Genomic DNA, 12,500 nt, shown 5'->3' with positions numbered 1-12,500 from the left:
CAAACAGCGTAGGCCGGGTCTACATGAACTGCTATGGCAGTACTATCTTTCTCATTGTCTCTTTTCTTAGTGTTGTCGTTGTTGTTGATGATGATGATGATGATATGATGATGTTGTTGCTGCTGTCTTTGTGGGGGAGGGGGGTGGGTGGGGGGGTTGTTTGTTTGTTTTCTGTTTTTTGTTGGTGTTTTTTTTGTGTTTTTTTGCGTTATAACTCAAGTCTGAATATTCTTTACCAACATCTCTCTGCTCGCTTGCTGTGTGCACGGTTCCTAATCGTCCTGACTGACGAAACACACAGGCTGTGTGAAAATTACGGCGCATAGAGAAGAAGAGAGACACTGACATAGATGACTCACCCGCACAAGCATGGGGCTTCTGGAACTGGTGTCATTGTCCATGGTGTCACTGACAATGTCCCCCAAACACACTGTAGGCCTTTAGTCTCCTCCCCTTTAGCGCACACCAGAGATGGAAATCTCCAGCACAACACTGTCCTACAGTCTCTCGTGTGGATGATTGCAGCCGGCTTCACCGTCATAAATAAACGGGTCTGGTGTGTTCAAGTTACTGGTATCTCACAGCTCGGCGTTTTCACAGTGTATATTTTCCCACTGGTCTTAACTTCCACATTTTTTTCCTTTAACACACAGCGTTTCCACGACTTCTCGTAGCTCCGTTCCAACAAACGTGCGTTCTATATAAGCTTTATATTCCAACAGCTCAGTGTTTATATCGCAATCTGCTCCGGCCAGCAATGTGAGTTCTATAAGCGCTATGTTCTACTGACAGCTCTGTGTTTACACAGTGCTCTGTTCCAAGTAACGTAGTTTCTGTCACCTCTGTGTTCCAACACCTGTATGTCCACACAGCGCTCTGTTTCAACAAATGTGTGTTCTAGAGATAAGCTCTATGTTCTAGCGCCCCCGTGTTTGCACACAGCTTCTCCGCTTTCCTCACTTCCGCGAACCCAGCTCCACAGCTCTCTAGTTCATAAAACCACGTTCCAAAGCTGTGTGGGCGATAGCTTTACGTGTGCCCCCCCCCCCCCCCCCCCCCCCCCAAAAAACCTATCGGTTGCATTATACTGTTTGTCACCGCACTAAAACTACACAATAACAGTGTGACACATCGCTCACAAAGGCCGTCTATGGCTACGTTTCCCTTCAGTTCTACAAACCTGTGTGAACAAACCACATCATTCTATGAACTGTCTACACACACACACACACACACACACACACACACACAGCTCTTGCCTTCTCGTTGTTGCTGCACAGCACGCATAGCTTCAAGCCATTTCAACAACACGAAACACAGCGGGTTTCACATTTTGTAACCTTCATGGACGCAAACGTGCAGTTTCTACGGTCACGATTTCAGTGATGCGTATCCCGCTACCCTCTCTCTCTCTCTCTCACACACACACACACACACACACACACACACTGTTAGCCTCGTATGTGTGCTACAACCTCACCCTTACCACCACAGTCATAATCATATATTATCATTAACAATCCACTCTTGCAAACATGCACGGAAGCCATAGCTGAACACGTCGTCTGCCTTCTCAGTGGCTACACATCACATGTATACCAATAATGCCACTTTGATCGATCATAATCCTTTCTGGGTTGTACACGGAGGAGCAGGCAACACCTGGCCCAAGATGTGGCGGACATCATTATTTTACACCAACAACGACCAGTTTCCGTTTCCGCGCACTGGCGGGCAACTCAAGCTACGGTCACGATTTCAGTGATGCGTATCCCGATACCGAGATATCTCGGCTCCACCCTCACAAACGACGGTCGCTCAACAACTGAAATAAAGATTAGGATAGCGATCGCAACATCAGCAATGGCTAAGCTCAGCAAGATTTGGAAGAGCAGAGAGATCAGCTTTCCAACAAAGATCGAACTGTACCGATCCCTGGTGCTATCCATACTGCTGTATGGATGTGAAAGTTGGACTTTAACAGCAGAGACTACTAGGAAAGTCCAGACGTTTGAGACAAAATGCTTCAGACGATTGCTTGGAATCTCATGGAAGGACAGAAAGACCAATGACTTTGTCAAGAGCCAAATAACCATGCTAGCGGGTCCACTGGAACCACTCTTAGCAGTGGTCAAAAGGAGGAAGCTGTCATGGTTCGGGCATGTGACACGCCACAATTCACTGCAAAAGACAGTTCTACAGGGAACGCTAGAGGGTGGTAGGCGAAGAGGGAGGCAAGCCAAATGCTGGATGGACAACATTAAGGAATGGACCAATATGGATAGCGCTACGCTGATACGACAGGCAGAAGATAGAACCGGATGGCGTCGTCTGACTACGGAATCGTCCCTCATGTCTCCTCTACGCCCATCCCGGGCAGGAGAATGAATGGAATGAATGGATCCCGATACCCTCTCTCTCTCTCTCTCCAACCAAATTTCACCCACATTTTTACCCTCATTTGCCCAGTTTCTCCCAACCCTCCATTCATCCACATCTCCCACCCCTTCTAACCGATAATACTCAGATGTATTCATAAATACTTTAACAAAATGTCTTCAATCACCGATATGTGTGACGGGACATTAAACAAAATTCCTCCTCCTCAAGCTCCGCCGATTTTTAGGTGTGGTGGCAGTAGTAGCAGTAGTTTTCTCTCCTTTTCTTTCTCTTTTTTTGGGGGGTGGGGTGGGGGTAGACGTGGGGGTGGGGGGTAAGACGCAGTAAGCTTACTCTTTATAGAGTCAAATTGTATTAATCAAAACAGGTTCTCTGTCTGTTTCAAATCTGTGTTCGTTCTTTAATTTAGCGTCTTTTCACTATCAGCTGGGTTCGCAGAAGTGCAGAAAGAGAATTAAGCTGTGTGCAAACACGGGGGCGCCAGAACACAGAGCTTATCTCGTCAAACCTGTGTGTTCGTATATATATATATATATATATATATATATATATATATATATATATATATATATATATGTGTGTGTGTGTGTGTGTGTGTCTCTATATAATATGTGTTCGGGGGATGGAGTGGATATGTGTGCGTGCGTGCGTCGCTGTGTGTGTGTGTGTGTGTGTGTGTGTGTGTGTGTGTGTGTGTGTGTGTGTGTGTGTGTGTGTGAGTGAGTGCGGGGATCTTTTCCTCGGTCAGTATTTCTCTCGGTCTTTCTATTTCTGTCTCTGTTTCTCCCACCTTTGTCTTTCCTCCTCCCTATGTCTGTCTGTCTCCCATACCTCTCGTTTTGCCCTATCCATCCTCTCTCTCTCTCTCTCTCTCTCTCTCTCTCTCTCTCTCCTCAAACAGAGAAGCATTTCCTGCTTGAATATCCACAATACAGTGAACCCAGGAATGACTCAATTCCCTATAAATATCACAGACATCCGTCTATGTTTAAATTTGCATTACTGATGGCTGCCGAAAACAAACCAATAGTGATAAATGTTGTGAACTTCGTACATAAATCTTCTGCCATAATTGAGGAGGCAATGGTTAAGTTAGTGATGCATTAGTTTCGTGCACTCCATTTGTAAAGGGCCACGGTCTATACAATGAAACCATTTGTGTCCTTGTGTGTGTGTGTGTGTGTGTGTGTGTGTGTGTGCGCGTGTGCGCGTGTGTGTGTGTGTGTGTATCTACTTATACCTCACTCTCTCTCTCCTTTCTCCACACACACACACACACACACACACACTACCCCCATCTCCCCACACTAACGCATGCTTCACTTCATCGTCTCTTCGCGTGTTTGAATTTACCCCCGACATCAATCAACATATCCGATATTCCCAATGTCCGCAATAATCCCAATATCCGATATTTTCACTGTCCGCGATATTCCCAATGTCTGCGATAATCCTAATATCCGATATTCCCAGTGTCAGCTATAATATCCAGTGTCCGCAATATTCCCAACGTCCGCGATATTCCCAATGTCCGCAACGTGATATTCCCAATGTCCGCAATGTGATACTCCCAATGTCCATGATATTCCCAACGTCCGCAACGTGATATTCCCAATGTCCGCAACGTGATATTCCCAATGTCCGCGATATTCCCAATATCCGCAACGTGATATTCCCAATGTCCACGATATTCCCAATGTCCGCAACGTGATATTCCCAACGTCCACGATATTCCCAATGTCCGCAACGTGATATTCCCAATGTCCGCAACGTGATATTCCCAATGTCCATGATATTCCCAATGTCCGCAACGTGATGTTCCCAACGTCCGCGATATTCCCAATGTCCGGAACATCACAGATGTTCCCAATGTCCACGATATTCCCAATGTCCGCAACGTGATATTCCCAATGTCCGCAACGTGATGTTCCCAATGTCCACGATATTCCCAATTTCCGCAACGTGATATTCCCAACGTCCACGATATTCCCAATGTCCGCAACGTGATGTTCCCAATGTCCACGATATTCCCAATGTCCGTAACGTGATGTTCCCAACGTCCGCGATATTCCCAATGTCCGGAACATCACAGATGTTCCCAATGTCCACGATATTCCCAATGTCCGCAACGTGATATTCCCAATGTCCGCAACTTGATATTTCCAACGTCCACGATATTCCCAATGTCCGCAGCGTGATCTTCCCAATGTCCGCGATATTCACAATGTCCGCGATATTCACAATGTCTTCCAAATTCCCAATGTCCGCAACGTGATATTCCCAATGCCCGCGATATTGCCAACGTCCGCGACAATCTCAATATACATTATTCATAATGTCCACTACATTCCCATTGTCAACGATAATCCTAATACCCGATGTTCCCAATGTCAAATATATATCCAATGTCCACTATATTCCCAATGACCGTGATATATTCCCAACGACCGCGAAATTCCCAATGTCCGTGATATAATATTCACAATGTCATCCGTATTCCCAATGTCCGCAACACGATATTCCCAATGACCGCGACATCATTTCCAACGACCGCGAAAGTCACAATGACCGTGAAAATCACAATTTCCGCGAAGTTCACAATGCCATCAATACATAATTATTCCCAATAGTGTCCGCAACATGATTTTCTCAATGTCCCGCGCGGTATTCACCGACACCCAGCATTCCAGCCACCATGGCACATGCCCTACAAACATTCACCCAAGTTCACAACCCACAACCTGACACACGTCAAACTTCACACACCACCTTCACTCAGCAGACCCCCACAATACGATAACTGGACTTCCTTCAGAGCTGCTAAAATACTGGACTGATTGTGCTCACACGAACTGACGCGACTACAAGAAAAAGAGATAGGTGCTGAGACCCCGGGTTGGGTAGTAGTAACAAGGTCGATGTTCATAGCATGTCTGTACAGCTGCTAAGTATGAGGGTCACTTGCTGTCACGGCAACGTTATCAGCAGTTGTCGGACATATCCAGTTAAAAACGAAGGCCGCTGTTGAAGGGGTGGGTGTTTTTTGTTTTTTTTTTGTCTTCTGGATGGTTCGCGTGTCTCTGTGTCTCTGTCTGTCTGTTTCTGTCTGTCTGTGCTGTCTCTGTCTGTCTGTTTCTGTCTGTCTGTGTCTCTCTCTGTCTCTCTCTCTCTTTCTTTCTTATGATTAGAGAAAAGAGCTCATAAGTATTTGCGTATATTAGTGTGTGTGTGTGTGTGTGTGTGTGTTGCTTTCCATGTTAACGTTTTTTTGTTGTTTTACGCTGAATCTTCATGAAGATGACAGTTCAATAATATGTCTTATGTGTCTCTGATGATTGGTTTTTGTTTGTTTGTTGTTGCTTTTTTGTTTGTTTGTTTTTGTGAGGGTATGCTGTAAAGAAGCTTTCTGTGTACCCACTTTACCCTCGATAAAGCATTTGCATTTGCCAGTGCCATTCTCTCTCTCTCTCGGAACTCTCAGACTGAAAGAACAGACCAGACCTAAATTAGTAATTCTTGATTTAAAACATGTTGAGTAAATCTACCCCTCCCTCCCTCCCCCCCCCCTCCATTTCCATCCCCCCTCAACCTAACATTTACCAGTTCTATCATTCCAACCTCAATGCCGGTTGTGTTGTTGTTGTTGTTTTTGACTCACTTGTGTAAACAAAGTGAGTCTATGTTTTAACCCGGTGTTCGGTTGTCTCTGTGTGTGTGTGTGTGTCCGTGGTAAACTTTAACATTGCCATTTTTTCTGCAAATACTTTGTCAGTTGACACCAAATTTGGCACAAAAATAGGAATAATTCAGTTCTTTCCAGTCATCTTGTTTAAAATAATACTGCACCTCTGGGATGGGCACAAAAAAATTAAAAATAGAAGCCAAATTATATGCAAGCTGAATTTACTGTTATATTTATATTTTTTTTATTCTCTAAACTTGGCACTTTGATCTGATATTCTGACACAACAACAAGAGCAGTCATTTTTATCATTTTTGGTTCAAACAGGAACTTCTTTTGCTAAGCATGGAAGTTATATTTATTTTGCAAGTCTTTGGTGCAGATAGTAAAAAGGGGAAATTAATCTGTAATTAATGCTAGGGGGTTAATTTGCTTTAAACTGATCTTTCTCATCTTAAACATTACATTTTGAAATTATACTCAATACATAAAAAACTTATGTGTTTTACTCTCAGTGTACAGGGCTTTCACTATGTTCATTCGCCCAAGTGGTCTTTTTCGGAAAATACTAAAATCAATACTACGAGTGGACTTTATAGATCTATTGGCTGAGCCTCTAAGGTCATGGGCAAAAATCAATTGCGCACACATATTTATACATATTCAAAGCGCGTGCTCGCAACATCGAAGGGCGACATTTTGTTTCAAGTAGTTGACCTGCCCGTTCAATCCAATATTCAATCAACAATACACGATAACATGTGATGGAAAGTTGGAGAAGGAGACCGTTAAATATTTATCCAGAGACAGATTTGTGAACGCCTCATCACTTACTGGATTATGCCCCAAACTGCCATAAAAACATAAACAAAATCAGTCGGAATTCACAGTTAAAATAATAAACCATGAGAGTTAATACCCTTGATGAAAAGTAAAACTGACCAGTCTGACAACTCCCCACTGGCTCAGTTTCTGCATCAGCGGCAAACTACCCCGGGCCTGCACTACGAAAACGACACACAGCTATCCTGAACAACAGATCCTGTCAATTTGATACCATCTTTATAACCAAGATCAGAACATGTGTGGGTTGAATCAGTATTATTCACATCATGCAATTTAATATAGATCTGAATACTATGACATGTCTTGTGAATTTGAACTTTGATACTGAATTTCTTCAAACTCGCTCACACACACACACACACACACACACACACATATGAGAGAGAGAGAGAGAGAGAGAGAGAGAGAGATAACAAGAAAAAAGTCTTTATACATGAGGATACATAAATATTTATTAAATGAAAGAGTTGTTTGTTGTGCTCACATGTGTGTGTGTGTGTGTGTGTAATTATTATTATTATTATTATTATTATTATTATTATATTATGTATTTGTGTAGACATGTTTTGAACACAGAATAGATTTAAATGTGGAATGTATTTACTGAATTACAGGTGCATGACACACACAGAGGGGGAGAGAGAGAGAGAGAGAGAGAGAGAGAGAGAGAGAGAGATTACAAGAAAAAAATCTTTATTCATGAAGATACATAGATATTTATTAAATGAAAGAGTTGTTTGTTGTGTTCATGTGTGTGTGTGTGTGTGTGTGTGTGTGTGTGTGTGTGTGAGGTTCTGTAACAATCATATAGTATGACTGATAGCAGTTTACATAACTGATTTCAGACTGCTGGGAAACAGACCCTGGCCTGACTGATCCATTCCAGGGAGGGGGGGGGGAGGTTGAACCATGCATCTTGTGTATGGAATGTAACTGAACTTTATTTCTTATATGAAGCTGAATCCTTTTTCACTTAAACAAAAAGCAAATTTGAGTTTGAACAATCATTTGAAACAAATAGCCATGCACATTGTTAATATCTATATTTATTTTTAGAGCAAATTTGAGTTTGAACGATCATTTTAAACACACAGGCATGCACATTGTTAATATCTATATTTATTTTTTCACACTGTATTACACTTTTTCTCAACAATTATAAGCATATAATTATGTAATTAACAGTTTTTGTTTTTCATACACAGTAAAAAGCTCACTGTTCAGTTACATCTTATGTATTTATATAAATACATGTATAAAATGTAACTGACCTATGTTTATCATTTGAATTTTTATTTTCATGTGTGTGTGTGTGTGTGTTGGGTCTTACTGAATCAGGGTTATCACAAAAATCTGTAATATGATGAAAATGTGTTGTGAATGTAATTTTTTCTAGTACTAATTGTAATCATAAAGCACACAGGTACATTGTTAATACCCATATTGAGTTTTTTCACATTATATTAATTGTTTGTCTCTATGATTAAGTTTATAATGCATTACATAATAGTTTAACAAAAAGTTCAGTTACATCTCATATATTTATACATGTATATAACTTTATTACCTATCTTGTGTGTGTCTGTATGTTGCTCACACTTCGGTGCATTTCCTCTTTCATTTAAATAAAAGCAAGTGTGAGTTAGAAATGATTTTGTTTCCTTTGTGACTATAATTTTGAAAATAAAGTGGGAAAAAAACAAAAAACAAAAAAACCAATGTGAAATCCAACACAGCTTTGTGTGGTCTATATTTTCTATGTTGGGAGATGCACATGACTTTTGTTTTGCAGTTGATTTTTTGTATGTTTTGATTCAATTGTTGTAGTAAGTGCATGTCACAAGTGAGTCTTGAAGGCCTTGCCTCTCTTGTTGTTTGTTGTTGTTGTTGTTGTTTTTTTCTCCCAAAGTGTCTGTATCTAAAGATCCGTGTAAATAAATAAATAAACAAGTGAATTTTAGTTTCGTTATTTACACACTATTCATACAGTGCTCACACACCAACTCTCCGTCCTTCTAAACGATAACATTCAAATGCGAACATTGATTAGTACCTCAAAACAAAATTCTACAATCACCAGTATATGTGACGGGACATGAAATAAAATCATTCCTCCTCGACTTCCTCCTCACTCCTCCCCCTCCTCCCCCTCCTCCTCCCCCCCTCCTCCTCCTCCTCCCCCTCCTCCTCCTGCTCTACCCCCCCCCTCCCCCAGCCACCCCCTCCCTCCCCCCAACATTCTCCCCCTGCTCCTGCTCCTCCTCTTCTTCCTCCTCCTCCTCCTCCTCACACCTTCTCCTCACACTCCTCCTACTTCTCTCTCCTCCTCCTCCTCCTCTTCCTCTTTCTCCTCTTCCTCCTCTCTCACTTGCTCACCGTTGTGTCGAAAGTTACTGATTGTCATTAGAATTATCTTCCTTCATGCTCAGAGAATACAGAGGGCGCCAGAGGAACAGCAACCGTCAGGGAAACCACAGCAGATGACAGTATTAGTTTCTGTTTGTTCATTTTCATTTGTTAATTAAGATAAATATATTCTTCGTTACACACAAGATGTGTTAATCTTATTAATTGTGCATCTTCTCCTTCCTTCCTTCCTTCCTTCCTTCTTCTTCTTCTTCTTCTTCTTCTTCTTCTTCTTCTTCTTCTTCTTCTTCTTCTTCTTCTTCTTCTTCTTCTTCTTCTTCTTCTTCTTCTTCTTCTTCTTCTTCTTCATTCCAACGCCTGGCCATAGTGGGTAGGATGCGTGCATGTCCAGTTTTCTCCTGCGTTGGGTGTGTGTGTGTGTGTGTGTGTGTGTGTTATCTTCAGTTTAATGTCTAGTCACCATAAGTGTTTTTAAACGGAAAGGAGTAAAGTAGTGGATAAAGGAAAGGGAATGCGTGTGAATATTCGTGTAAGAAAGTGTTCATGTCATGTATCAGAGGAAAAGTATACTATAAGAAATCAAAGTTTAAAGAGATTGTGGGTGCGTATTGAATGAGGTGTCATGGGAAGGAGAATATGCGTATGCATATCAACAAGTATTAACTTACAGCAATGTAAATATAAATAACGACATAAATTATAATACATCAAAGGAGGATACCAACTGGACTGGAGTTTAAAATTTTCCGAAAACATTCTAAGCAGTGAATAATCATTCAAAATCTTTTCAGTGGCTAATGAAATATTGGAAGAAAAGTCATCAACCCCATCTTTTGGAATTAACAGTCAATTCTGTACATTAGACTTGTAATTTGTCTTGGATGTGCTGTTGGTTTCAAATTTAGAAAATGTTAGGGATTAGCTGCATTCTTTGTGTTTACACAACATTGGTATTATTGGTAGTGTGTGTGTGTGTGTGTGTGTGTGTGTGTGTGTGTGTGTGTGTGTGTGTGTGTGTGTTGCTTTCCATGTTCCGCCTTCGGAGCAGCTCATAGTTTCAGTTCTGGAGTCTCCTTCTCCTAGATGGACTGCCGTCCAAGGCTAATAAGCCCCATCTGCTGAGTCCTGAGTCCTGTGATGCCAAGGCAAGGCAAGGCAAGGCAAGGAGTTTATTTCGTGTGCCCCTAGGGGCACTGAAACATTACATTCGGTCATCATTTACACATATCCAATAAATACAAAAAGAGTGATGTCAAAAACAAGAAGTAGGCTCATTCGTTCAATCACTTAATATACACATTGACAAGTGCTATATCACTCATAATACAAACAAACATAAACAAAAAAAAAACAGCAAAAAAATCAATTGAAAAAATTAATTAAAAAATCGTATCAATAGACAAAACATTAATAAAGAGAGCTGCCAAATTCTCCTTTGTCCGAGCGACAACACAACATTTTTTGTTGTTGTTTATTTTCAGTTGTTGAAATATATTCTTCGTTGACACACGAGATGTGTTTTTCTTCTTATTTGTCTGAACGACAACACAACACAACACAACACAACACTCACCTGCCAAGCCGGAAGCCAGTGCGGGCAGTCCCCAGAGCTCAGGCGTCGACGACGAGAATGGGAGGAGACTCTCTCCTCCTCATCCTCTCTCTGGCCAGGGGGGCCGCCGCGCCTCGGGACCTGCCCGTGATTGTACCCCGTCAGCCCCGCCACACAGTCACTGGTCACACTCCTCCGGACCACCGCGGGAGATGATGAAGAACAACCTCCGCCGCCGATGCTGCTGCTGCTGCACCGCTTGTCCTGCGTGGTGGTCGTGACGTCAGCGCCTTCTGACGCGTCACGGTGACCAAGTCCCGCGTCACCGTCGTTGTCGTCATGGTCCGGAAACTCACCGAAACCGTGCCGAAGGCTGATCACGGACTTTGCGTCACTTCCTCCACGGTGTTTGACGTCATCGTTGTTCTCACGTGTCACATCACGTCGTGGTGGTCGGGATCGGGATCGGGTCTCCGACGGGGATTCCCTGACGCCGTTGTTTCGTGGAGCGTTGATGTCATCTGAATTTTCTTCGTCATTCAAGTTTGGTCGACGTGTGACGTCATTCGGACCTGTCTCAGCGGTTCCGGGAGGGCAGCGTGACGCAGCCGAAGGGAAAGCGGTGGTCAGTGTGAGTTCACAATCCCCGTCCTCTTCCTCTGACGTCATCACAGCGGCGGCCACGGGATCTGGTCTCTGCAGGGGGAGGAGATGGTTAAGGAGCGGCTGCCTTTCGGGCGACACGTGCAACCTGGCAGGTTCCCCTCCGTTCGGGCGCTTGTGGGGTTGTGGCGGCAGGGAGGGGGGTTCCGGGCCATTGGGGACCGCGTGGTGGTGCACCACGAGGGGCTGTCTCTCTGCCCGTGGGTGGAAAGCAGGGGGAAATCCCTCCTCGGTGTTGTTTGCCTCTGCCTCCTCCTCTTCTAACATCTCTCCTGGGCTGGGACAGGTGTTGTGGTTAGTGGTTTGGGTTGGTGGGGTCGTAGGGGTGTGGTATGTGGCTGGATGGGTGGGGGCAGGAGATGGGGATGAGGGTGGCTACTGAGACGGGTGGTGTAGAGGGGCGGTGTGAGCTTCCTCAGTCGATCGTATCGTCGTCACGGCTTGACAGTCATTATCTGAGAGACACAGACACACATATATAAAAAAAAACGCACAAACTCACAGAAAGACACACACACACACACACACACACACACACACACACATATATATATATATGTGTGTGTGTGTGTGTGTGTGTGAGAGTAGAGAGAGAGAGAGAGAATACTGGTTTACCCTATTTGTCTGTTCTCTGTCTTCAATGAGTGTAAAACGTATTTAGGACAGCCAAAATCCTAACAGGAAGAGGAAACTGATGTACTAATGGGAGTTCCTCTTTGTCAAAAGTGTCAGTATGGTTCTGTTTAGCTGATAATCTGGAATACGTAGCAATCTGGATGAGGAGCTCTTGATTGAGTGAAACAATTGTGGTATGATGAGCCATGCATGCATGTGTCCACTTTGGAAGAATGCTTAAAACAGATCAAATGAAGAGACCGTGAACGGTGATGAACTCTATTTATATGTAGCCAAGCGCTCTGCTTGCTTCAAAAATTGTTTCACACACGATATAGCAGACGCCTTTTTCGCAACTAACTTGCCAGTCTTCAA

General features: G+C 43.1%; 1 protein-coding gene across 5 annotated transcripts in view; it reads right to left on the bottom strand.

Annotated features, from left to right (window-relative positions):
* LOC143287721 (uncharacterized) overlaps nucleotides 1–12,500 on the bottom strand; it is a 53,843-nt gene that overhangs the window by 19,016 nt on the left and 22,327 nt on the right. For 4 of the 5 annotated variants that reach the window (XM_076595957.1, XM_076595955.1, XM_076595958.1 and 1 more), the window contains exon 2: nucleotides 10,869–11,965. In XM_076595957.1, the coding sequence (XP_076452072.1) occupies nucleotides 10,869–11,777 (909 nt within the window). In that variant the 5' untranslated portion in view covers nucleotides 11,778–11,965. Of the gene's footprint in view, nucleotides 1–359; nucleotides 926–10,868; nucleotides 11,966–12,500 lie in introns of those variants that run through there. The other variant, XM_076595959.1, reaches the window with a different exon arrangement.

Source organism: Babylonia areolata, chromosome 11, assembly GCF_041734735.1.
Source record: "Babylonia areolata isolate BAREFJ2019XMU chromosome 11, ASM4173473v1, whole genome shotgun sequence".
In the NCBI taxonomy this organism is placed as follows: Eukaryota; Metazoa; Mollusca; class Gastropoda; order Neogastropoda; family Buccinidae; genus Babylonia; species Babylonia areolata.
The sequence above is the reverse complement of the archived record's forward strand: the minus strand, read 5'-3'. Positions and strand labels throughout refer to the sequence as shown.